The 27,044-nt window shown below is 47.6% G+C and overlaps 1 protein-coding gene across 1 annotated transcript in view; it reads left to right on the top strand.

The window, feature by feature from the left end:
* Positions 1-26,567, top strand: part of LSM2 (LSM2 homolog, U6 small nuclear RNA and mRNA degradation associated) — a 73,814-nt gene extending 47,247 nt beyond the window's left edge. The window contains exons 4-5 of the mRNA XM_078646058.1: positions 24,650-24,709; positions 25,328-26,567. Coding sequence (XP_078502184.1) covers positions 24,650-24,709; positions 25,328-25,453 — 186 coding nt within the window. The 3' untranslated portion in view covers positions 25,454-26,567. The remainder of the gene's footprint in view (positions 1-24,649; positions 24,710-25,327) is intronic.
* Positions 26,568-27,044: the final 477 nt, after the last annotated feature.

Raw genomic sequence — 27,044 nt, 5'->3', positions numbered from 1 at the left:
CAGGCAGAAAAAGTAGATTTACTACAGTGACGGTTCAGTGCGTTCTCATTGTTATGGAGTATTAAACTGAACTAGGCTAAAAGCTCCCGCTGCTGCTTTGTAATAAAGGGGGTAGTCTCAACCCCAGACTGAGAGTATGAGAATTTGACTGCACTCCCCCCACCCCTCCCCAATGCCAAAGTACTTTGATCACGTTCTGTGAGACAGTTATTAGTCTCTGGATCTTTTCCTGCACAGACCAATGCATGCTGTCTACATTCCTTCGAAAAGTCTGAAACCAGCACTCTGGCATAGGTTAGTCTTCCTTTCTCCTCATGCCCAACACGGAAACTTTTTATTTTATCGAAAATGTTTGACCCAAAATGTAAGGGTGGAACTCCAAGAGTTTTATGTGTTTATGTGTTTGAGTGTATTTTTGTGACTTGAGACAAACCTACCTCTCCCCCCTGGGCTCTCCTGCGCAGCTGCAGGAACGCTGCCGCGGGACACTTCCTGGTGGTGACCCCCCCCCCCCCCCCCGGGACACGCAGGCCACGCCCACCACCTGTCAGGCCACGCCCCTTCTTCTCCATTTCCTATTTAGTATGTGCTTCCACCGGAAGCGCAGCGGTAGTGCCGTTTGCGCACCAAAGGCGCGCCTAAGGCAAGCCCGTTTGCGCCCGTCCGCGACCAGACCGCGGCCGGGGCCAGACATGCTGCCTGTAAAGGAGTACAAGATAAAAGGATAGTGTGGTAAGGTGAGGACTTAAGGGCACTCAATCTTCCATCTGAGCGTTGCCCTCACGAAATTGACCTTCAGACCACCGCGCCCCCCCCTGATTTGTGGGACATGCGGACTATCTCTTGGTCCAAGAGACATGGTGAGGCTCCCCAAACCCAAACTTTTAATCCATAAAGGACTCAGAGCAGGCCTACTGAATTGCAGATCCCTAGTCAAACATTCAGATGATGTCTGGCTATTACTACAAGAGCAGGAGTGGGACGTTAGGATAACATGACCGCTATTGCGCTAGCAGTCCCTCCGGGTTTTAAAATATGTCTCGCCAACCGCGAAAAGAGGTGGAGGTATCGCTATTATTTTTAAAGAGCAACTAACACTTACATCCTCTGCCCCTACCTTAACTCAGGGAATTGAGGGTCTTCACTTCTGTTTTCAGGTAAGCCCTCCGCTATCGTTAGCAGGATTAGTGATTTATCGCCCTCCTGGTGGCGAAGACCCCAATCTCCTTGCTCTGCTAGACACGATTGTTCAGAGCTCCCTCCTCCACCCTCAATTTATTGTGGTAGGAGATTTTAATATCCATATGGACAAAACAGATTGTGCTGTAGCAGAGCGGCTTAGATCTACATTAAATACAGCCAATCTTAGGCTGATTAACGGGGGCCCTACGCATACAGCAGGCCACACTCTCGATCTCATTTTCTCTAATATTAAGGAGGTGCAACCAGAGGCGCCTCTACCTCTGACTTGGTCAGACCACGCACTGGTCCGATTTAAACTGAACATGGCATGTGACATTCCGGCCTCAAGTAAATGTTATTTCTTGAAGAGACAATGGAAAAAATTGATTCCTGACATTATGGTCCCTGTCCTGGCACAGAACACCCCGTCACTCACTGCCAATGCGAATATAGACGCACAGCTTCTTAATGAGTGGGTCGGGAAGATGGTTTCTTCCATTGCACCGGCCTCACGAGCACTATCAAAGAGAGACTCCCCCTCAGCCCCCTGGTTCTCGCAAGATCTGAGGAAAGAGAAAGCAGCCTGTAAACAGCTGGAAAGACTTTGGAGAGCAAACTACGGGATGGAAGAAAAAATCATATATAAGGAAGCATCCAAAAAACTTCAGAAAGCTATCAGATTATCTAAAAAACGATTTTACGCTGAATCTATTCAGCAGGCAGAACAGTCAAGCAAACAGGTCTTTAGGGTGGTACAGTCTTTTTTTAAACCCAAGTGCATCGAAAGGGAGGTCCCTCCGTCACCTACTCTATGCGAAAACATCTCTGAGTTCTTCGACCAAAAAATCAAAAGTGTACGAATCCTTTAGGCCAGAAACTAAAACGGTGAAATCGGATCTGGTGATTAAAAACGAGCTGGATGAAACTTTCACCCAATTCACGAATATATCCCTTAGTGAGGTGAGACAAGAACTTACCCGATGCAAATCCGGCTCTCCGGATGACCCTTGTCCAGCCAAACTATGGGGCCCCATAGCTGAGTTTGTTGCCCCCATAATACAACAAATCTGGAACTCATCTACCGTCTCGGGAGTATTCCCGAGCGTCTGGAAACACGCTACTCTCCCGCTGAAAAAAAAACCTAGTGGGGATCCAGATGACCGTAGTAATCTTCGCCCGATCTCGTTGCTAGCTGCCCCTGGAAAAATGTTGGAGAAAGTAATACAGCGCCAGCTGAGCAAATTTATAGAAGTAAACAAGATACTTCATGAGAGACAATCAGGCTTTCATCCCGGCTTTAGTACGGAGACAGCGCTTATTGAGGTAGCCGAATCAGTAAGGTGGTCGATGGATGCAGGTAACTCAGCTATGCTGGTACTCCTGGATCTGTCGGCCGCCTTCGACACGGTGGACCACGCCAGACTACTGAGACGTCTGGCCGAGATAGGTATCCGTGACAAAGCACTGGGATAGATACATTCCTATCTGTCACAGAGAACACAGAAGGTGGCACTAGGGACGGCCTCTTCAGCGCCTAAAGTCATCAGTTGTGGAGTCCCGCAAGGGTCGGCACTCAGCCCCCCTTTGTTCAACGTCTACCTTGCCCCTCTCTTTACGTTGATTGCCAACTGGGGTGTCAAGGCAATTTCGTATGCCGATGACACCCAGTTAGTATTTCCGTACTCTGAGGTGTCGCAGGAGTCCTTCTCTAACTTCAAAGGCTGTCTCCAAGATATAGCCTGTTGGATGAACACGAACAAATTAAAATTAAATGCCAATAAGACTGAAGTAATCTTCTTTGGCAAAGGCCCCACTCCTCCCTCAGAACTATGGTGGCCTACTGAGATGGGCCAAGCCCCTTTACCCACCAGTACGGCAAAAAATCTGGGAGTGAGGTGGGACGATAGCTTGTCCTTTACCTCGCACATCCAACAGGTTGCCGGCTGTTGCTTGAATAAACTGCGGAACCTCCGCAAGATCCTGAGACTCCTCCCGGAGAGTTGCCGAAAAACTGTAATCCATGCCACTGTCACATCTAGACTGGATTACGCCAACGGACTCTATCTAGGCCAACCAAAATACCTGACACAAAAACTTCAGGGAGTCCAAAATGCGGCTGCGAGACTGCTGCTGCGAATCCCCTTTAAGCAGTCAGTCTCTCCGCATTTACGATCACTGCACTGGCTTCCAGTTGCCAGCAGAATCAAATTTAAGGCACTTACGCTGGCCTTCAGATCTCTGCATGGCTCCTGCCCAGAGTACTTGAAAAGCCGGCTCCCAAGATACTCCCAAGCCCGCGCGTTGCGCTCCAATTGCCGTGTTCAACTGGCTGTCCCACGAACTAGAAGGGCTCGACTAGGAGGTCGAACTTTTTCGGCAAATGTTACCTCACTATGGAACGCACTACCACAAGCAATCCAACAAGCCCCCTCCGAACCTTGCTTCAAGAAGCTGCTAAAGACTTGGCTCTTCACCCAACCTCGCTAACTCTCTCACTTCCATTCTCTAGGTCAATGTGTTCTTTTTAGCGCCGGGACACCTCCTAGTGAGGTAGCTGTTCGCGCTTTACAAAATGCTGTATTATTATTATTATTATTATTATTATTATTATTATTATTATTATTATTTCTGTTTACCAGGACACATTCCTTCTGTTTTCCCACATTGCTAGGTTGCTTTTCCCGAGAGTGGCCACACTGAGCTGATGATCACTCTTAGTCTAAAAACAACACCTCTGCCAGACAACTCTAGACCGTCTTTGCCGACTGAGGTTGACTTGGCACAAAGATCTGTGACCTATCTTAGCTGAGAAGGCATCCGATGTTTCTATTTCAGGTCAGAGATCTCAATTGGTTTGCCTGTCTGACCTGTTGGAAAGTCTGTAAGCCTCACCCTTTTACTTCCAAATATTTTATTTACTTTTTTTGATACTTTAATATTTTAGTTTTTAATCATTAAAATGTATACCCCGACGAGCACTATAACAAAGATAGATATGTACTATCTACCATTTGAATAATTTCTTGAAACTTTTTTACAGCATTTTGAGAAGATTGTTTTGGTGCTGCAGAATTTTTAAAGACCTTTTATTGAACGTAAACCAACCTAACAGAAGTAACAATATGTTCAGTAATAGGATCTGAATAATCAAGTGAAAAAAATCTACACATAAATAATAAAATGTTGTTCTTACTTGCCCTTAACAGTGTAAACTTCAGCAAAACTAAATACCCATAAACAAATGAATACAGTAGGATTAAAAGTCTGGAGCATATCTTAAAAACATATCAAATAAATAATTCAGTTCTCTAACCTAGTGGGTACCACTTAAATCAGTAAATTAAAGCGCTTTTAATGTAGCAAAGCACCTGTTTGCAATTGGCAGATGGCCTGCCCTCCAAACTAAAGTTCATTAAAAAAAGCAAACCATGTGAAATGCCCGAGAGGAGTGGGAGAAAGCAACGACAAGACATAGAGGTAGGGTGGAAATAAAAATAAAGCCTGCTAGTAGACAGGAGGGTCAAAGCAGCATATGAGGGATATGGCCGCAACAAGCCCAGGTAGTGAAGCACAAGAGGGAGAGAGCAATACATGGCACACACTCGGGGCAGCAGGTGTTTGGGGCAGAAAAGCAGCACCCGAGGGAGAGAGTTTAAAAAAAAAAAAGGAATGCACTTTAAGAAGTGCTGAAAACAAAAGAAAATAGGCTTTCACATTGTAAACTGTGGAAGGATACAAGCCATCCAATAAAAAAATGGTAGTGAAGCAATGATCTAAAAGGAGGAGGGCAAAGGTAAGCCACTGAATAAGAAACCAGCAAATGAGTGACTATAAAGCCAACCAATGTTAAACAGTGGGCGTAGGAAGGTGGATATCTGACTATGGTTACCCCCAACTTTTTGCCTGGTGTTTGCTGGTTTTTGACTTAGTTGGCCTGGGATCCTGCTATTCAGGACCCCAGGCTTCCTGCTCTCTCTGTAAAATGGACTCCATGTACCTTAGGTGCATTTACCAATTGGTACTGGGCCACCTTATCAGTCCCTGTACAGCATACCTTGGGTATCCAGGGCATAGGTGTACCCAGGGCCTGAAGCATGTATTATGCCACCCCTGGCTGGCCATCTAAAACTGACACAACTGGCTGCACGACAGCTGGGGCAAGGTGGTGTAATCACCCTTTGCTGTAGATATAGTAAACCTATATCTAACCCTAAAATGGGCACATATCCTCCTATCAGTCACTCCTATGGCAGGCCTTAACAATCCTGAAGGCAGAGTGCTTGGAATTATGTGAGATGGTGCTCTGGCATGAGCTGAGCCCGTCTGCAGCTTGCGGAACCAAGTCCTAATAGCTGTTCCATGATAACGCTATACCATATACTCTTAAGTGAATTCTCGACCTCGCGGTTGAATGCTAACTCTGGTATAGCATTATCAAAACATGTCGAGTAAGGTGTCATACGAATTGGAATACTACCCCCTCGCCAATTCTGGCGACGGGGGAAGTATTCCACCCTTCTAGAGGGACACGACATGTATGTAACTGTGAACCACGGTTAAAGTTAACTCGAGCCTTGGCATCACAAAATGGATGCTGCCACCACAGACACAAGTCTGACCTCCTGCTGCTGGGAGTCCTTCCAGCGAGGACGGCTTGGACAAAGGGTTTCCTGCCTTGGGAGGTGCTAGCACCACCCCAGACAGGATTTTTTGTATTGGGTAGGATAGGCTTGAAAGGAATGTGACATGCCTGTGGCACACAAGGTGCCCTGTGCATACACCGGTTCAAACCAGTTGCTGGGGCACTCAAGTCCCAGCTCTGGCGGGAAACCGGACAAAGGATAGGGGGTGTAACCACCCCCCTTCCTGGTCCCACCTAGGGGAGGGACCTAGTCAGTAGTGCAGCCCCATTTAGTGGGATAAAGGTAGGAGCTGGTCCCATTCCAAATCAGATTAATCCTGAACTACTCTACAAGAAGAAACTCTGGACTTCGACATTCTGCTCCACAGAAGACTGAAGAAATCTCCCTTGTGGGCAAGGAGTGTCCACCCTGCATCTGCAGGCACCATCAAGCGTCCAGCGGCTTCACTTTGTCGTCTTCCCTTGAGGATCCAGACTTCAGAGCCTGACAAGACCCGGATTCCCAGACCTCTCCGACCTCAACTCACATCTGCAGCAAAGCTGAGGCCCGTGGGTGCGACGAGACACGTGGGACCGGCCATCTTGAACGAACCTGCACTTCGCTTACAGCACGACTCCCGAGGTAAACTCGACCAAGTGCTTTGGGGACTGAGAAGCCCCAGCCCCGAGCAGCCCCTGCACTGAAGATCAGCCCTCCAGTATCCACGAGATCTGCGTGGGGCCCTTCTGCTTGTTTGCTGCTCGACGCGTTGTCTGGTCACTTGCCGGCTGGCTAGTGGCCTCCTAGACGACGAACCTTTGCTGCTGGTCTGGTTGCTCCAGACTGGCCCTTGCTCCCTTCCAAAAGAGGGGCACCCCGGACTCTCCTAGTCCGCACCAGACGCTTTCTCCACTCACCGCGTGGGTTGCCTTTGCCAAGGCCTGTTGACGCCGGATCCAACACCGCCGACAGCGAGAGCCTGCGTGGGACAGCTCGTGCCTCCATCCTGGTCGTCGAAGACACCTCCTGGTCCACGTGGCTGCAGAGTCAAGCGTCCACTCTTCACCTGATCGCGACGTCGACATCTGGTTCCTTCCTGGTTCCACTCCAGTCACTGGCTAGTGACTGTGAACATTGTCCCCTCTTCTTTCAGGTCTCCTTCTTCACCGATCCACCCTTGGATCGCACCGGACATCTTCCTCCTGGTCGCTTGCAGCATCTTTTCTTTCAGGCTCCATAGACTTCAACTCGAGAACCCGACGCACTTTGACACCTGTGCACCCGCAGTCCATGGGTGAGGTAACAAGAGCATTTCGGTGCTCAAGGGTAGTTTAACTGTCCTAGTATCCAGTTCCACAGTCGTTTTAGTCCTATCTAGTCAGGATTGTCCGTACTCACCTTTAACTTGAACTGTACTGTCCATAGACGTTGTTACGCATCTCGCGTGTGAGTTCACACTCTGCACACGCGTCCCGTGGGCCTCCTATTACTTACCTAAGGTGAAGTTAGCGTAGTCCTAGCGAACCTCCAGCCTCTGGACAGCTCCATTCCTTTTATCGACCTTCACATTCCACTTACTTAGTATATGGTTTGTCGTGCCTCTAAGGCACCATTGTAATTTTGTGCAACTTGTCGTATTTTTCGTAAGAGATTGTCATGTGCTTAGCCCTCTGACCTCATAAAGAGTTCAGAGGTGTTGTTATTAATAAATATATGGTTTATTTTCATAACAACCTGTGTGGTGTCCTTTCATCTGGTATTCAAGGGGTTATATTGTGGTAAAACAGCTGGCTTCACATGCCAAAAGAGTTTAGCCTAAGACTGCTTTGTCCATGCTACCATTAGGATAGCTGGTCTATAAGGTTGACTTACAACCAATCACCATAAGGGTTGTTTGGACTGATACAAGGTGGTCACTAGAACTAGTGAACATCATATATCCGGCCAACTTCTCACATTGGTGTGCAGCGGTTGGGATTTGAGCTTGCTGTTGTTTTTACCACGTATAATCTTGAAATATCATTTGAAAGATCACATAAGGTACTCTAGGTACATATAACAAGCTTAGAAATACTCTGAGTTCTACTGAACCAGCTGTTGTAGTAGAAAGGGCCTAGCACACCCTGACTACAACTCTTAGCAAGGGATCAGTAGGAAAACCCATAGTGTAGGTAGGTGCATCACTTACACCTCACTAGAAAGCATGTCTACCCATGGAGAGTCTTCAGAGACTCCCCTAGTGGTTAGTGACCCTCCACAGGTCCTTTCCAGATATGCAGCTCTCAGTTTCCAGGAGATGAGACAATTGTGTACCTCCAGGAAATTGAAACAGGTTTCTAACCCTACCACTCCCTTTCTGTTAGGTCTCTTAGAGACATATGATGCTAGAAAGGCTTCTAACACGGATGGGAGCATGCCAGCCTTAGAAGGTACTCTTGGTGATCCAGACCTCCCTGAAACAGAGAATGTAGAGGAGGAGGAGGAAGAAGGGGACACCTCTGCGGATGAGGCAGACAAAGGTCCTGTGGTAGTCAGCAGACTAACCAGGGCTAACTTAGACATGCATAGGGAAGGATCTGGGGGACCCCCAGTACTGACCCTGAGCAGGCCTAACTTTGGGGTTAGGAGAGATAGATCTCCTTCTAGGGACTCCAATAGATCTGTGCACTCTCATGCCTCTGCTCAGAGGAGAATGACTTCCCCCTCAGAGGAGAGAGCATGAAGCAAAGATGAGGGAAGCTAATCTGAGGATCCAGGGGGAAGAACTTGCCCTTGCCAAGGAGAAGCTTGCCTTTGCTAGAGAGCAACAGTTGAGTGGGGTAGTCCCCACTGGTGGCAGCAATATCCATAGGGATAGAGAAAGGGGTTTTGATACTAGAAACCTGAGTAAAATAGTGCCCTCCTATAAGACAGGAGATGATATCCACAAGTGGATAACTGCTTTGGAGAGAGCCTGCAAAGTACAGCAGGTACCCCAGAGTCAGTGGGCAGCTATATTGTGGCTCTCCTTTGAAGGTAAAGGAAGAGACAAGCTCCTCACTGTTAGAGATGAGGATGCCAATGATTACCAAGTCTTGAAAACTGCTCTGATTGATGGGTTTGGCTTAACCACTGAACAGTACAGGTTAATGTTCAGAGACACCCAGAAAACTCAGGCTCCAGGTTGGACTGACTTTGTTGATTGTGACACTAAGGCTTTGGAGGGCTGGTTACTGGGAAGTAAAGTTACTGATTACACAGGATTGTATAATCTAATTATGAGAGAGCAAATCTTAAATAATTGTCAGAACCAGTTATTACACCAGCACCTGGTAGACTCTGATCCGACCTCTCCACAAGAATTGGGTAAGAGGGCAGACAAATGGGTCAGAACCAGGATTAGGCCTAAGAACCAAGGTGGTGACCAAAAGAAGGAGTCAACCAAGCCTCAAGAGAAGGGTTGGAATAAATCTACAGATCAAACCACATCAGGGCCCCAAAAATCCTCTGAGGGGAATGGGGTCCCAGAATCCTTCCAATACCCAGAAGAAACCTTATTGCCATACCTGCAAACAGGTAGGCCATTGGAAAACTGACAGCAGGTGCCCAAGGGCCAACAACAATAAGGAGAACATACCCCCCACTAACGCTTCCAAGCCTCCTGTTACTACTAGTAGTAATCCCCCAGGTGGTGGGAGTGCCCCCAAGAATTTGGGTGGATTTACTTTGGGAGTTCCTGGGGACTCTGGCCTAACCAGGTCCCCTAACTCAGATACTCTTGTCTGTGAAACTGGCATGGGGTTTGCCAACTTCACTGATTGTCCTAACACTTTGGACAGATACAGACAGGAGCCCCTCATCAATGGTTTAAAAGTTGAGGCCTATAGAGATACAGGGGCTAGCATCACTATGGTGACTGAGAGCCTAGTCCCCTCAAGGCAACTTATACCTGGTGCCACATACCAGGTGACAAACAATGATGGAGTGCAGAAAAATCATCCCATGGCAGTGGTAAATCTCAGCTGAGGAGGTGTCACTGGCCCCAAGAGAGTGGCAGTGTCGTCAAACTTGCCTGTAGATTGCCTACTGGGGAATGATTTAGAGATCTCAGCCTGGGCTGAGGTAGAACAAGAAACCCATTCTAAAATGGTAAATCTTCCTGAACAGGTTAGGAGGGCTGTGCCAGTCTCAGCCCAGTTTCAAATAGATTCCTTCCCTGAAAAGGTTAGCAGGGCTGTGATGGTAACAGCCCATACCCAAACTGAGTCACTTCCTGAAAAGGTTGGTGGGGCTGTGATGGCCACAGCCCAAACTCAAACTGATTCCTGTGTTGTGAAGCCTGAAACTATGGATCACTCCACACAAACAGAGAGCATTGAGGAGGAAGAGAAATCTCCCTCCCACCAGACATTAGGAAAGGATCAGCCTCCTCAGGGAACTGATCTTACCCCTTGTGAAGGAACTGCCCCAGAGGTCGTCAGGCCTAGCCTGGCAGAACCCCTGATGTCAGTGGACCCTTCCAAGGTGGGACCCAGTCTGGAGCAGGTAACCTGCCCCTCTCTACCCTGCCTCAGTCAGCCCAGGGCTGTAGAGATCAGGGAGGCCAGTGGTGGACCCCAAAGGGCCCCCTGTTCAAAAGAACTCCCCAATCAGCAGATTAAGGGCACTGAAGCTAGTAGTCCTAGCCAAGTGACATTAAAACAAACTGCTGAGGGAGCCCCCTTAAAATTAGTTAGGGACCGCCCACAGATGGACACTGTTGGGCACAGCCAAACCTGGGACCTGGGACCTAAGGGCCCCAAACCTGACCTGTACCTCCAGTAAGCCAAACAGAGGGACCCAGCCTCCAGCTTTAGGTAGCCAGAGGTTGACCCTGAGAGCATACAGCAACTCAGTCCTGGAAAGAAAGGCATATATGGTGAATAGTGATTGGAGGAAGTTGAGCCCAACAGTAGTGGAGCCTCACTTCAGTACTCCATACCAGCACCAGCCTTTTACTTTGCCAAACACACCACAGGTAGAGATTCCCTATGGTGGAGACCCTCAGATACCCTTAGGGTGAGGGATTGCTTAGTGGACCATGAGATAGGGGGTAACCATGCCAGTGCTGGTACTTCCTTATATGGCCACTTAGGCAATATAGGCTTACCTGGTCAAGGATAGCCTTATCTCCTTTCGTTTGGGGGGTGGGGGGGGGTTATGTAGGAAGGTGGATATCTGACTATGGTTACCCCCAACTTTTTGCCTGGTGTTTTGCTGGTTTTTGACTTAGTTGGCCTGGGATCCTGCTATTCAGGACCCCAGGCTTCCTGCTCTCTCTGTAAAATGGACTCCATGTACCTTAGGTGCATTTACCAATTTGTACTGGGCCACCTTATCAGTCCCTGTACAGCATACCTTAGGTATCCAGGGCAGAGGTGTACCCAGGGCCTACAAGGGGCTGAAGCATGTATTATGCCACCCCTGGCTGGCCATCTAAAACTGACACAACTGGCTGCACGACAGCTGGGGCAAGGTGGTGTAATCACCCTTTGCTGTAGATATAGTAAACCTATATCTAACCCTAAAATGGACACATATCCTCCTATCAGTCCCTCCTATGGCAGGCCTTAACAATCCTGAAGGCAGAGTGCTTGGAATTATGTGAGATGGTGCTCTGGCATGAGCTGAGCCCGTCTGCAGCTTGCGGAACCAAGTCCTAATAGCTGTTCCATGATAACGCTATACCATATACTCTTAAGTGAATTATCGACCTCGCGGTTGAATGCTAACTCTGGTATAGCATTATCAAAACATGTCGAGTAAGGTGTCATACGAATTGGAATACAACCCCCCGCCAATTCTGGCGACGGGGGTAGTATTCCACCCTTCTAGAGGGACACGACATGTATGTAACTGTGAACCACGGTTAAAGTTAACTCGAGCCTTGGCATCACAAAATGGATGCTGCCACCACAGACACAAGTCTGACCTCCTGCTGCTGGGAGTCCTTCCAGCGAGGACGGCTTGGACAAAGGGTTTCCTGCCTTGGGAGGTGCTAGCACCACCCCAGACAGGATTTTGTGTATTGGGTAGGATAGGCTTGAAAGGAATGAGACATGCCTGGGGCACACAAGGTGCCCTGTGCATACACCGGTTCAAACCAGTTGCTGGGGCACTCCAGCCCCAGCTCTGGCGGGAAACCGGACAAAGGATAGGGGGTGTAACCACCCCCCTTCTTGGTCCCACCTAGGGGAGGGACCTAGTCAGTAGTGCAGCCCCCTTTAGCAGGATAAAGGTAGGAGCTGGTCCCATTCCAAATCAGATTAATCCTGAACTACTCTACAAGAAGAAACTCTGGACTTCGATGTTCTGCTCCACAGAAGACTGAATAAATCTCCCTTGTGGGCAAGGAGTGTCCACCCTGCATCTGCAGGCACCATCAAGCGTCCAGCGGCTTCACTTTGTCGTCTTCCCTCGAGGATCCAGACTTCAGAGCCTGACGAGACCCAGATTCCCAGACCTCTCCGACTTCAACTCACATCTGCAGCAAAGCTGAGACCCGTGGGTGCGACGAGACACGTGGGACCGGCCATCTTGAACGAACCTGCACTTCGCTTACAGCACGACTACCGAGGTAAACTCGACCAAGTGCTTTGGGGACTGAGAAGCCCCAGCCAGCCCCTGCACCGAAGATCAGCCCTCCAGCATCCACGAGATCTGCGTGGGGCCCTTCTGCTTGTTTGCTGCTCAACGCGTTGTCTGGTCACTTGCCGGCTGGCTAGTGGCCTCCTAGACGACGAACCTTTGAATCTTTGCTGCTGGTCTGGTTGCTCCAGACTGGCCCTTGCTCCCTTCCAAAAGAGGGGCACCCCGGACTCTCCTAGTCCGCACCAGACTCTTTCTCCACTCACCGCGTGGGTTGCCTTTGCCAACGCCTTTTGACGCCGATTCCGGATCCAACACCGCCGACAGCGAGAGCCTGCGTGGGACAGCTCGTGCCTCTATCCTGGTCGTCGAAGACACCTGGTCCACGTGGCTGCAGAGTCAAGCGTCCACTCTTCACCTGATCGCGACGTCGACATCTGGTTCCTTCCTGGTTCCACTGCAGTCACTGGCTAGTGACTGTGAACATTGTCCCCTCTGCTTTCAGGTCTCCTTCACCGATCCACCCTTGGATCGCACCGGACATCTTCCTCCTGGTCGCTTGCAGCATCTTTTCTTTCAGGCTCCATAGACTTCAACGCGAGAACCCGACGCACTTTGACACCTCTGCACCCGCAGTCCGTGGGTGAGGTAACAAGAGCATTTCGGTGCTCAAGGGTAGTTTAACTGTCCTAGTATCCAGTTCCACAGTCGTTTTAGTCCTATCTAGTCAGGATTGTCCGTACTCACCTTTAACTTGAAATGTACTGTCCATAGACGTTGTTACGCATCTCGCGTGTGAGTTCACACTCTGCACACGCGTCCCGTGGGCCTCCTATTACTTACCCAAGGTGAAGATAGCGTAGTCCTAGCGAACCTCCAGCCTCTGGACAGCTCCATTCCTTTTATCGACCTTCACATTCCACTTACTTAATATATGGTTTGACGTGCCTCTAAGGCACCATTGTAATTTTGTGCAACTTGTCGTATTTTTCGTAAGAGATTTTCATGTGCTTAGCCCTCTGACCTCATAAAGAGTTCAGAGGTGTTGTTGTTAATACATCATAACAACCTGTGTGGTGTCCTTTCATCTGGTATTCAAGGGGTTATATTGTGGTAAAACAGCTGGGATCACATGCCAAAAGAGTTTAGCCTAAGACTGCTTTGTCCATGCTACCATTAGGATAGCTGGTCTATAAGGTTGACTTGCAACCAATCCCCATAAGGGTTGTTTGCACTGATACAAGGTGGTCACTAGAACTAGTGAACATCCTATATCAGGCCAACTTCTCACAGTGGGCAGGCTGTAAGTTTTTGGTAAACCCACAGAAGGTCTTTCGCTTGTGCTGTCTGGTAATTGAGACCTAAATGCCATTAAAAATATGTCTGTACTGATTGTGAGGTGGCAGAGGGAGAGGCTTGTACGGATAGCCCCTTTTTCAGGACTCAGTGCATAGAAGTCACCTACCCAACCTTTGTCCACACCGTAAGCAGTCTGTTAGACAGTAGATGTATAGGTCAAACCATAGCAAGAGGTTTGGTCCGCATTCGTTTTTTGTTTACGCATCATGTTACTTCTCTATTTAATTTGTAAGCATGCAGTGCTGGTGCCACACAGCAGTGCAGGTTTGGGGAATGAATAATAAGACTTAGAAAGGGCCAATTTGATTTTCCAATGACGCTGCAAGTTCGGCTTCACATTTGTGCATGCCTTTGTTTGCATGAATTAGTACTTTAAAGCCATGTCTCTTGACTGACTTTACCCATACGTTTTAATGAGTAAAACTAAGGATAATTTACACTCTTATGGAATGTAGGCTTGTAACCTACTGAATGCAAGTTACATTTGTATTACTGCTAGGTGTTGAATTATCAGCTTTGAAAAATAGTTTTTTTTTTTTTTTTTGCCACCACCAAGTGGCTGGATACTCAAAGGCAGGCAGCATTGACTAAGTCATTCTAAAGCTATGTTTGTTTAATGCAGCTTGGAATGGAAAGACCTCAGTGACGTTTACGTTCTTTTCCCAGTGTGTATCTTTCCTCCTATCGTATTCTTCTTTTTACTTCACTTGCCTTATTTCTCATTGGTCAGTGACATCTGCACGATTGCACTGGGTGTGCACACAATGACCCCCGAACATGAGTGAAATTTATCAATGGTCTTGTGTGCTGTAAAATTCGACCCAACCAGCATTCTCCAAGTCTTCATGAAGTTTTCCCCATCCAGTGGAAAACGCACCTGGATCCAAGTAAGGATAAGTCCAGGAGGGTCATTCACCAGGTACGGCCCATGTGATTAATTCAGGGTTGGTGGAACTTGTGCTTTTAGATGTATGGTGGCACAGACCCGTAGAATCACTCGAGGGAACACATGTCTCTACTGTACATGGCATGGTCTTGCCTTGATTATTGGCTGATCAGCGAGGGTGTGGCGGGATGGGCTGTAGTGTAGTTCCTATAGTCCCAATAGGCTCGGCGCATTGGAATAATATCTTCAGTAGTGTAGACGTAGGACTGAGATTAACTAGGTCTCTACTGACTATATTAGACTTAAGTTTTTTGCCAGCTAGCTCAGAGTTCACTAGAAACTTTCTCGAATAGGCGAGGAGGAGTTTAACCTCCCTGGATAGACAAGAAGGGATTTAGTTTCTGACAACCATAAAACATGACAACTTTGCTCTCCCTGAATAAGAGTGTATCTCTAGAGTCGTGTGAAAACAAAAGACAGCTATTTCACTCAGTCAATAAGTGCGTACTTAGTTTCACCAGATTTCAGAGAAAAAGAGACGGGTGTTTTCAATAAAAGGTGTTATTTATTGAGCAGTCTTCTTCCTCATGCAAGAGAAATGAATTGCTACAATTGCAATACTTATAGTTAAGTAAAGTGCATACAGTAAAAGCAGGATTATGAAATACTGTAAAAGCATTGATATGGTTTCTTAGCCATATGATACTTTAAAATGGATAAAATAGATACATACATATATACATTGACTAATCGTACTCAACTGGTGCTTCTAACTACGCCTACCCCGGTGTACCTGACCTAAGCCTAATACGTGGGAAGGAGTAAGTAAGTAGCAGTTTAAGTTAAGTTTGTTTTGCCAAGAATCTGACTCAAGAATTCTCTGTAAGGGTTTAGTCCGTTCAGTACCTGGGTATTAGAAGGCAGGAGGTCTGGTATCTCTCTCTCTCTCTCTCTCAGGACTCGGTATCCCAGTCACCCGCAAGGGTAAGCTGGAAACGCCGGAGGCTGGATTTCTCGGCAAGAGAAAAGACAGCGTATTTCTCAGCGCGTCAAAAGGGAGGGGCAGCGTCCGTGGGCTCTCACATCAGCTGGGCTAGTAGTAGCTGCTCCAGATTCATCACCACCGTGTGTTTGCTTAAGGCAACTTTGGTATATTTATACCTGAAAGGTGCCGGGCTTGACGTAAGGCTGGACATAAGACGTCAATAAAGATGTCACTAAGAACTGGTCGTTCTTACAGTGCTTTACAGGAGTTCTCGGACGAAATCAAAACAAAGCAGCGGGGATTTTCCAGGTTGCTGGAGGCTTGGATTTGTTTAAGAACTCGGTGTGCTTTCTAGGGGGCTGGAGGAGTAGGCTTGCTTAATGTGACCAAAGCGATACAAAAGGGGATGATGGACGGAGCGCTTGAACAAATCAAACACTCACCCCCAGTCAACTGATCTGGGTTTAATCCATCACCATTCTTTAGTTCACTCAGCCACCCCAGTTCAGCTGCGCATGCGCTATGACTGAATTATGAAAAGGGTTTCTATGCCGTTGTAGGGATATTATTGATTTATAACCGGACAAGGGTAACGAATAGGAATATAGATTCAGGTACCTAGATAAACACACCACAGGGCAACTGAAGTTGAGTGTTTGCCCCGCACATTATCCGATCACTGCTCGGTGAAGCTCACTCTTCGCATCCCCCTGGTGACTTCCCGGCCCTTCACCTGGCATTTTCGCTCCGAATCATTGCTGGATCCTCTTTATTTGGAGAGCATTCGCGAAGCTATTGTACAATACTTTGGGAAGGGTTTAAGGCCACCATTCAAGGCACTTGCATCAGTACGTCTGCCGGTATCTTGATGGATCTACAGGGTCAAATAGCTAAAGTAGAGGCTACACTGACCCACCTTGAACGAGATTACGAATGTACCCCTAGCAAGCAGACCCATGCCTCTCTCAAGGAGTCCTTGCTTGAACATACGAAGCTGGCGGATGAGGAGATGCGGTATATCTCTAAGAGGCACATGGCTCGTTCCTTTGGGTAGGGCGGAAGACCAGGGCATCACCTAGCCACGAAAATCGGGCACCGACTGAGCCACGATGTAATTACTAAGATCACTGATAAATTAGGCTCTGATCAGTATTGTATTGTTTTGGTAGAGCGCAAACAGCTGCCCCAGCGATGAGGCGTCCCGGCGCTAAGAACCACAGACCCTGGTCAGAGCGGGAGAGGGTGGGAGGGAATTAGGGGAGAGGGAATAGGAGCGTTTTAATTGCTTTCCGGAACGCCAGTAGGCTTTCTATGGAGCGGATGTGTTGTGGCAGGCTGTTCCATAGTTTAGCTCCAAGGAACCTGAAAGAGCGGCCGCCCATGCGGCAGAGTTTTATGCGTGGAACACATAGGAGGTTTTGGTTTGAGGATCGCAGGGTACGTGATGGCGCGTAGGGGGTGAGAAGTGGTCGAAGCAGTGGAGGGGTATCCAGTGTGATGATTTTGAAGGTCATGATAAGGGCCTTGAACTTAATTCTGGAGTCGACGGGTAGCCAATGTAGTTTTTGTATGGTCGCTTTGGCTGAACATCTGCGGGGAAGGCCGACTAGAGTTCTGGCCGCAGAGTTTTGCACGCGTTGGAGTCGTGCTACCTCACTTTTGTTAGCGCCAAAAAGGAGAACATTGGCGTAGTCAAGACGCGAAAGGATGGTGGCTTGAATGATAAGTTGGCGAGTCTTGGCGTCAAAGAAGCCAAGTATGTGGATAAGACTCCTCAGCAGGCCGATACAGGTGCCAGCAACTTTTTTGGTGTGGGCCTGAAAATTGAGTGAGGCATCCATCCAAACTCCTAGGTTTTTCACTAGGGCTTTGGGAGCTGGAATGGTGCCTAGGGAAGACGGCCACCAGTGCTCATTCCAGAGGCTGGTGTTTTTGCCAAGGATTAGCACCTCTGTTTTGCCAGCGTTAAGCTGTAAACAGTTATTAGTCATCCATTGAGCAACCTCGGAAAGACCGTTTTTAAAACTGGAGGATGAGACGGAAGGAGCTTCTGTAAGTGCGATGGCCAGCTGAGTGTCGTCGGCGTACGACACTAATGTAAGGCCCCACTCTTTGGCCACTGTCGCCAAAGGCTGGACGTAAAGATTAAAGAGGGAAGGGCTCAATGCAGAGCCCTGCGGAACTCCCTGTGCAATAGGGTGGGGTTTGGATAGAAAGGGGGGAGCAAAGACCCGAAAGGATCTGTCTTTGAGAAAAGAGCGGAACCAATCCAAGGCATGGCCAGACACTCCATATGTTTCCAAACGATTGAGGAGGATGTCATGGGATACCGTATCAAAGGCCGCGCTGAGATCGAGAAGAATCAGCGCAGCACTTTGACCGGCATCTAAAATCGTTCGGAGGTGCTCTGTGGTGGCCAGGAGAGCAGACTCAGTACTATGGCCTGGTCTGAAACCATTTTGGGATGGGTCCAGGATGTTATTGTTGACCATGTGCTGAGATAGAGTGCTGTTCACATGTGCCTCAGCGAGCTTAGACAACCATGGAAGCAGGGAGATTGGTCGAAAGTTCTCCAGTTTCGATGGATCGAGGGTGGGTTTCTTGATGATGGGTGAGACCCACGCTTGTTTCCAGGCAGATGGTACGCTCGCAGAGGTAAAGGAAAGGTTCAGCATAGAGGTGAGTGAGGGTAGAAAGAAGTTAAGAGATTCTAAGAATTGAGCCGGGCGCATGGGATCAGCCGGTGAACCAGATTTAACTTTATGGCAAAGTTTAATGAGGTTATCATTGGAAATTTCCGGGATGTGAGTCAAGGTAGAATAGTTGGAGGGAGGAGAAGGGCTATTGGTAGGGCTAGGGAGATGCTGAGGAAAAGAGGTATATATTTTCTGTACCTTGTCGACAAAAAAGCTAGCAAGATCGTCGCATTGTTGTGCGGAGGAGATATTAGGGAGGGGGGATTTGCCACTCTGAAGTTCCTGAACAAGTTTAAAAACTTCCTTGGCGGGGGTGGGACTGGATTTAATTTTGTTAGCATAGAAGGCAGTACGCGCAGCTCGGATGGCTTTGTGGTACATTTTTTGTTTTAGTCGATAGTTGGATTTATCTTCGTTGTTATAGTCCCTTCTCCAAAGGCGCTCCGCTCTTTTGCAGTCTTTGCGCATGTTTTTGAGGGTGTCATTATACCAAGGGTTTGATGGGGAATTGCGTCCTATCGACCATTTTGCTGGAATGAGGGCATCTAGCCCTCCCGTGATCCAATCATGGAAGGCGCTATAATTAGCGTTGATGTCAGAATTGGTGTCATGGTGGAATTCTCCAAGGGTGGTATGGAGGTCACTGTGGGACAGTTTGTGCCATGGTCTTTTTAGACGACGAGTCGATGCTGTTTTGTGCCTGCTTTTATTGACTAGTATGGACAGTTTTATGAGGTGGTGATCTGTCCATCCCATCGGAACGGGTATATCTGATGTAAGTTTCTCCATGTTTGTAAATACAGGGTCTAAAATGTGACCAGCTAGATGCGTCGGAGTAAGAATAAGAGAGTTGAGTTGCAGTGCGGAAAGATCTGCAAGAAGATTTTTGATCGTAACGTCGTTAAGCAGGTCAAAGTGCAGGTTGAGATCGCCTAGAATGGTAAAGTTTGAGTTTTTTGTTATAAGAGAGGTTGCTGTCTCAAGAAGAGCCTCAATAAATTTTGAAGCGGGGCCAGGTGGGCGATAGATGTAGAGGCCCGACAAAGTGAAGTTCGGATTTATAGTGATTTTAAAGTGGGCGCTTTCGCAGTCGGGCAGTTCTTCCTTGATGAAAGAACAAGAAAACAGCTTCTTATAGATTATGGCAATGCCACCTCCTCTTCCATCCCTATTGATGGTTGACATAAGGTAATCTTCTGGTAATGTAAGATTGGGTATGGCAGATGTGCCATCCCGTAGCCAGGTTTCACAGAGGAAGAGGATGTCAGGATTTTCGTCCAGAATGAGGGTATTGACCTCAAGGTGGTGTTTGGGTAGTGACCTAACGTTGAGATGGAGAAACGTAATGGGGGTGGTGTTGACAGGTTCTAGTAACTGTCGAATGGTGTGGGGGTTAGTGGTAGTAAAAGTACAGTATAGTGTCGCAGATATCACGGAACAATTTAGACAGACATACGAGGCATTGTATACATCTCTAGGCACGATGGACACAGAGGCTCTTGATGCCTACATGTCGTGGGTGGCCATAGCATGGTTATCGGAGGGGCAAAGGGACTATTTGGGTCAACCCATCACGGTGGAGGATGTCCGGATGGCTATAGCCTCTCTCCCTAATAAAAAGGCCCCTTCGGAATTTTACAAGGCCTATGCTGAGGAGCTCACCCCCTTTTTGCTGGAAATGTATGCGGAGGCCTCTGACTCGAGTGTCCTTCCCCCATCTCTTCGCGAAACATTAATTATCACTTTACTAAAAAAGGACAAACCACCTATTTATTGCGACTCCTACAGACCACTCTCGCTCATTAATACTGATGTCAAACTTTTTGGGAAAATATTGGCCATTCGCCTACAACCGCTGATGCAGAGCTTGGGCTTACCAGACCAATCTGGTTTCATACCTGCGCGGTCCACCTCCCACAATCTCCGCACTCTGTTTGCCCTGTTCCATACCCTCTCCCCTGACTCGCCTGTGGCAACGGTCATGCTCGATGCTGCCAAGGCATCGAAGGGAGGTATGGTTTTTTGATTCTCCAGCGCATGGGCTTCTCTCCCCTTTTTAGGTCTCGCACCTGCGACGTAGGGCGAAGCCCTGTCGCAGCGAGAGACCTATTGTCGGCGGCTCTGCTTACAAGTAGACAAGAGATGGGCACGCGCAGCATGCCGGAATCGTATCAGGTCGCGCGCGCGTTCACCATTTCCTGTCTCCATTGAAAGCCTCCAACACACACAGCCACACACCCCTGCTTTCGCACACGCATGCGCACACAGAGACACACACACGAGCGCACATGCACGCAAACATAGAGACACCCCCCCGCCGCACATACACACGAGCGGACAGACAACTTCCCCCCTCCCCCCCCCCCCCGCCGCCACCCCCACTACAAGTCTACAAGTAAGCCCCACTCACCGCATCTGCGCCACTCCGGACTTTTGCAGCCTCCGGGGGGCACTCCCTCGGGCATGGGAGCCCCGCGTCACCACTGCTCCTCTGGCCAGCCTCTCCATGGGCGCGGGCTTCCCGCAGAAGACGGAAGTCCTACCCCACGACAGGTTTCATTTTCGGCAGTGCACGCGCGCATCTTCTTGTTAACGAGCAGGTAATCACTGGCTTTATGTCCTGCTGCCGGGGAGGATTCTAGTGCATTCTATATGTTTCATCTCTTGTTTTAGATGCTCTGACTCGCGATCAGAAAGAAACCAAAGCGCGCTGGATCAGGTGTCACACGGGGATGGACGGAGAAACTGACAAATGTTATCGCATCCAAACACTGCCTTCCAATTAAAAAAAGTAATACGAGCAGAAGTGAAAATAGTGACTGTTGAATGTTAAACTCACTCTATCCGCAGTTGTTAATTTATTAATTGAATGAGCTCGGCGCCCACTAGGGACACCGCGCTCACTTTATTTATTTTCTTATTACGTTTCGCGCATGGTGGCTAATCATCCGGCCGCAATCACTCTGAGGCGCTCACAGACTTCTCCCTGGTCCGCCGAACAAACTGAATCACTGTGTGCAGCCAGTGCCGAGCGGGCTCTGTGTGCGTGTTTATTTACGTGCGTGCGTGGTTGGTTGGTCTCCGGCCCCATGACTCAAAGAGTTTACAGACCTCTCACGGGTCCGCGCGTTTGCCGAGCTCCTCTCGGTTCCGCGGAACTCGCCGTGTGCATCAGGTGCCGAGCTGTTTGTTGCCCTGATATGTGTGCTAATTGAAGTCTTAATTGCAACACTTTTGAGTGATAAAACAATGTTCAGGCAGAAGAAGTACATATCAGTTTCCGCCGCGCCTTCACTCTTTGCTTCGCTACTTGTTTTGCAAAGAAATTACATAAAAGCCGGCATAAGGAGCAGTGAGCGTAGTACCCCAAAGGAAAAAACAGGGAGGGTACATGGGTTGGCACACGCTACCTACACCAAGGGGCAAAACGTATGGAAACAAAGGGCCGAAAGCCAAAGCACCCCCGGGAGTGGCAGACTCACCCTCTTCCTACTCCACAGCATAAGATACCCACCCCAACATGCCCATATCTCACTCAGAGGAGCTCCTCACTCGAAGCATAAAAGCACCAGCGAGGCTGTGGACTTTGAGGTGGTGTCAGCACAGAAGCATGTTGCAGGCAGACCTCGCAAACACTCGCATGCAGGCCGTCGAGTGCGGGACAGACTGCAGAGATATATACCCCTCCCCCTTCCCACCCAACATGCACCCAGAAACTCAGGCCAGCTGGAGACACACACAAAGACTCAGGTCCTCACCCAGTCACTGCATAGGGCTGCTGCGACAAACAGACTGAGGTACACCTACATTCCAGCTACACTTACAGCACAGCCAGTGGTGCAGACAAAGGCATACTAACATTCACATGCACTTGCACACATAAACACACGCTCACCCGCAAGCATGCATACAACATACATTTAACAGTATTTTTTTTAGTTACCTTAGCTTCCAGATAGGGTCAGATTCTATCTAATATACTCCATTTTATATAACACTAACAGTGACGAATATCAAACAAGCATTTTCAATGCAATAGGTCTCCCATTTGCAATAGTTGAAGCTATTGGCATTGTAAATGACAATGTCTTTGATTTATGTTTTAAAAAACAATACATAAATGAAAGACATTGTCATTTACAGTGCCAATAGCTCAAACTTGCGTAAATGCGAGACCTATTGCATTGCAAATGCTTGTTTGTTAATGGGGGTCAAACTGCTTTATGCATGTCCCACCGCGTGGGTTCGTGTTGGAGGCCACACTTCCAACTCAATACTATTACCTGGGGCACGAGGCAGGGGTGCTCACTCTCACCACTGCTATTTGCCCTCACTTTGGAACCTCTGGCCTGTATCGTTCGGCAATACCACAAAAATGCGGCTATCACTTTGCATCATTGGCCACTCATCATTTCGCTATATGCTGCTATTTATTCGGAATCCTTGTGACTGTCTGGCACCAGTTCTGCGGGAATACATGCGGTTTGCTCGCTTCTCCTGCCTCTCCATAAACTGGTCTAAGTCGGTGGTGATGCCCTTGACCGCATGTAGGCTCCCGCATGAGCTGGAATTCCCCCTTGAGTGGACTACAGAGTCAGTTAAATATTTGGGCGTCTGGATTCACCGGGATCTGGATAGAGTGCTTCGTGAGAATTACAGCACTGCTATGACATGGCTGGATATTCGAATTGAAAGATGGATTCAGCTCCTGCTCTCCCTCGCAGATCGCATCACTCTTGTACATTGCGCACGACTTCTTCGTCTAATTTGGGGGGAAAGCAGGATCGGGTGGGCTGGCAGACGCTTGTTCTTGACAATAAGCATGGGGGTTTTAATGCGCCGGATTTTTACTCCTATTATTTATGCGCACAGGCGCTCTATGCACATTACTGGTTTGCGCCTCATGATTTCATTCCACATGTAGCGGTTGAACATTGGGACGCACATCCCATAAAACTGAGTTCTGTTCTTACACATACCCATCGCCCTTTGTCCCATGACACCATTAACACGGTCACTTCGACGATCGCCTCCTGGAAGGGACTGAGCCGTGTGACGGCGAAGATACCTTTATACTCCCCTCTGCTCCCTATTGCTTATCACACCGCTATTTCAGTCACACATGAAGAGGGGATCATGCGCATTTTGGCTCAGGCGGGAATTGATAAAATGCAGGATCTATTCCCCCATGGCGTTGTCCTGCCACCCACTCATACTGACTACATTCAGCATAAAACTCTGCTATTCACGTTCTCCATCCATAGATTGGGGAAGGCTTCACAGGCGCACTTCCCGACATTCCTGTTGGAACCGCCAACTTCATTAGCTCTGCACACCATGCTTGTCATTCCCACTAGGCACAATCTCGTAAATAAGCTGTACCGAGCTGCCAGAGCAGATAGGGTCCTCCCAGAAGATAGAAGCCTTAATTGATGGAATGAGACGCTAGACCCACAGCTCACCCAGGAGGAGTGGGAACACTGCTGCTTATTGACCGGCACGCTCACCTTTAATGTTAACCTGCGCATCATACATTTTAAATGCCTTCACCAGACCTACCATGCCCCCCACCGTCTCTTTAAATATGGGTATGGGGACTCAGACGCATGCCCCAGATGCGGTGTCTCAAGCGCCGACTTCTTACACCTAGCTTTGTCCTGCAGGCAGGTGGGGAACTATTGGATGGAAGTGATTGCAAGCCTATCCCAAATTGTTGGGGTTACATTGACTTGTTCACCAGAGGTGTGCCCACTGGGTCTGCTCCCCTTTCTCAAAGGTGCTACGGGTAAACTGGCCAGGGTTGCACTACTTATTGCTAAGAGGCGTGTAGCGATAATGTGGAGCTGCACACGGAGTCCTACAGTTGCATTATGGCTTAAAGACCTGATATATTGTAGTGAACTTGGTGTTATACGAGGAGCTGCCGGTGACCTCCCGCCGAAATGATATCTAGGAACCACTGTTGTCTTTATTTACGTGCTAGGGCCATGCCCACCAGCCCGGAAACCATGACTGAATAATTATTTTCATTACCACTAATTGTAAGCTGCGATGTATACCACTGTATTATTGATGCTGGAATCAACCCTCTAGATATGTTTTTTGTTGTTGTTTTTTTATAGCCACATATTTTGTTCTTTTCGGTAGTGAAGCTTTAGTACTTCCTCCTTGTGCATCTCCACCTGTGATGGCGTTATTCCTGCACTGTTCTGTGTATTGTATGATGCTTTTTGAAAAATGACAAATAAAACTTTAAAAAAAGAAAAGTGTTCCCCTTCAAGTGGGTAATTCCCCTTTTTGTTTCTCTTTGCAGTACCTCAACATCAAACTGACTGACATCAGTGTCACAGATCCTGAGAAGTACCCACACATGGTAAGTTGCATGACTCTCCCTGGCTCACGTATTTCGTATGAAAGGGTGATGCATTAACTAGCCTGTGTGAGCGTCCCTGCATAGATGTTGGTGCACGGCTGCTGGCCCCACAGAGACTGTTTACTTTCCACCTGAAGCTACTACAGGGCAGGTCTTCCTTTGCAGTGGCACAACAAGCGGTGTCCCCCTTTGGCTATGTTCCATTTAGTTACTGATTTATGCTTCCATGAGCACTAGATTGAAGTTGTTAATTTCTTATTGCCTTGTCTCTGAGGATCTCCCTCATGTCATTGCTTCGTGTGCAGAACAGCCACCCTACGCCTTTTCCCATAACTCCTCAGTAGAGAAATCTTAAAATTGCAAACCCTCTGTAGAATAACACATGTGGTATGTTGACCATTTCAAATGATAGCAAACGTGTAGGCATCTTTGTAACAGCATCTTGGATAACTTATTTCTTAAGCACTCTGTTCCTATTACTTTGTTCATTGATGTTTTACGTGTTTTCTAAAGATTACGTAGTATTGGACAACCAAAGAATAAAGTGAAGGTATGGCAGTGAACTTATGCATATGAAAGTGACCACCTTCCAATCTTAATTTGTCTCTTTCCCTTCAGCTGTCTGTGAAGAACTGCTTCATCCGTGGCTCTGTTGTTCGATATGTGCAGCTCCCGGCCGATGAGGTGGATACACAGCTCCTGCAAGATGCAGCCCGGAAGGAGGCCATGCAGCAGAAGCAGTGAAAACTGCAATATGGACTGTACTTTAAGAGTGGAAGGGAAAGAGTGGACCAGTTGTTGAAGAAAGTGTGGTGAACTGGCAAAACAATGCAAAGCTATCAAACTCCAGAACCGCCCAAAAAGGGCTTTATTCCCCAATTATTTTAAAGTCATTCGAAAGCAGGAAAATGCTTCAATTGTTTTTTTTTTTTTTTTGGATTTTTTTGTACAGGTACCCGTAGTAACTGTGTTTAAGATGCCATTTATAAAAATAGGTTTTGGACTTTGGATTTGCCAGATGTGTGTATATGAATCACTTAGTTGGCATCAAAGTGTTGGGCCCTGTTAAGAAATACAGGATTCTGTAATTTGTTACTGAGCAATAAGGATATTTGTGTGCAGCAGGAGTTTGGTCCTTTCTCTGCATAATTTGTTTTTACAATTAATGTATTCAGGAGCCTATGTCCTTCCGATTTGAGCAGAACTGCTTTAGGCATTTTTTGAAGTCCTGGCAGCTTTTGAAACCAAGGTTATAGAGCATTGTATCTCCAATGTGTGATTGTTCTGATCACAAAGTCTGAGTTAGTGTGGCGACCTCCCAGACCTTGTCTGAAAGGGACACTTCATGCTTCTTCAACACCGTTCTATGAAATACATAATAGTTTCTTTGGAGCAGTAAGTGGCAGTGGCATGAGTTCTGGCAGAGGATTTCTAACTGAGGCTTTGGTCTGTTTTTAAACTTTTATAGCCACATCTGATTGATGAAAAATCCTTGCCAGTACCTAGAGCTGACTCCTAGCCTATTATCAGGCTATCTTGACAAGTGCAGGAAGAATGCTCCTATACAGAAGAGTTGTTTTACTTCTTGGATGAGTTATGCTTTTTCTAGAAGTCTTGACAAAGGTCTTGGATTTTGGAAAGTCTTTGTTTTATTATTGCTGTCCTTTAATCTCCTCATCCTTGTATTTCAAGGCCTATGTTAATTGCTGTTTATTTAGCTGAGGCTTTGGACCACTATTTGAAGCCGTCTTTGTTATAGTTTAATTGTTTCTTATTTTGTGCTTTAAGCAGAAAGAAAAAGGATGCACTCATTTTTTTTTTATTAGTAAACAATAAAACGTTTTAATTTCTACTCAAATTAGTGGACTTGTGTGAATATACTTTTTGCTGATCAGAGGTTCTACCTTTTTTAAATAATCTACTTGTTCCCCCCCCTCCAAGCTACAGCATCATGAGACTAGACAGACAAAAATAAAAAGGGGAAGGTATCGCCTGCATTCACCACTCCGATCTCACCATCATGCAGTTAAACTCTAATACATCTGACTCCTGTGAATATCTCGCTCTATCCATAAGCAACAAAGCGAATCTTCCTTGCATTTTACACACCTTTTACCACCCTACAGGTAAGAGAAACCGCACCTTCATAGACAACCTAATGGAAATCATCTTTGCAAATGCTTTCCTCCCGCACCCCCCCCCCCTCCTCGTCCCCCCCCCTCCCAACCCCCAAATCCAATGATTTATTATTGTGGGACTTCATTCTGTCGTGGGAGGATATTAACAATAGCCAGGTAAATATCGTTAAAGAATTCCTAGCTGAACAAAATCTCAC

Source organism: Lissotriton helveticus, chromosome 5_1, assembly GCF_964261635.1.
Source record: "Lissotriton helveticus chromosome 5_1, aLisHel1.1, whole genome shotgun sequence".
Classification (NCBI taxonomy): Eukaryota; Metazoa; Chordata; class Amphibia; order Caudata; family Salamandridae; genus Lissotriton; species Lissotriton helveticus.
This window is presented reverse-complemented; position numbering and strand designations above follow the sequence as displayed.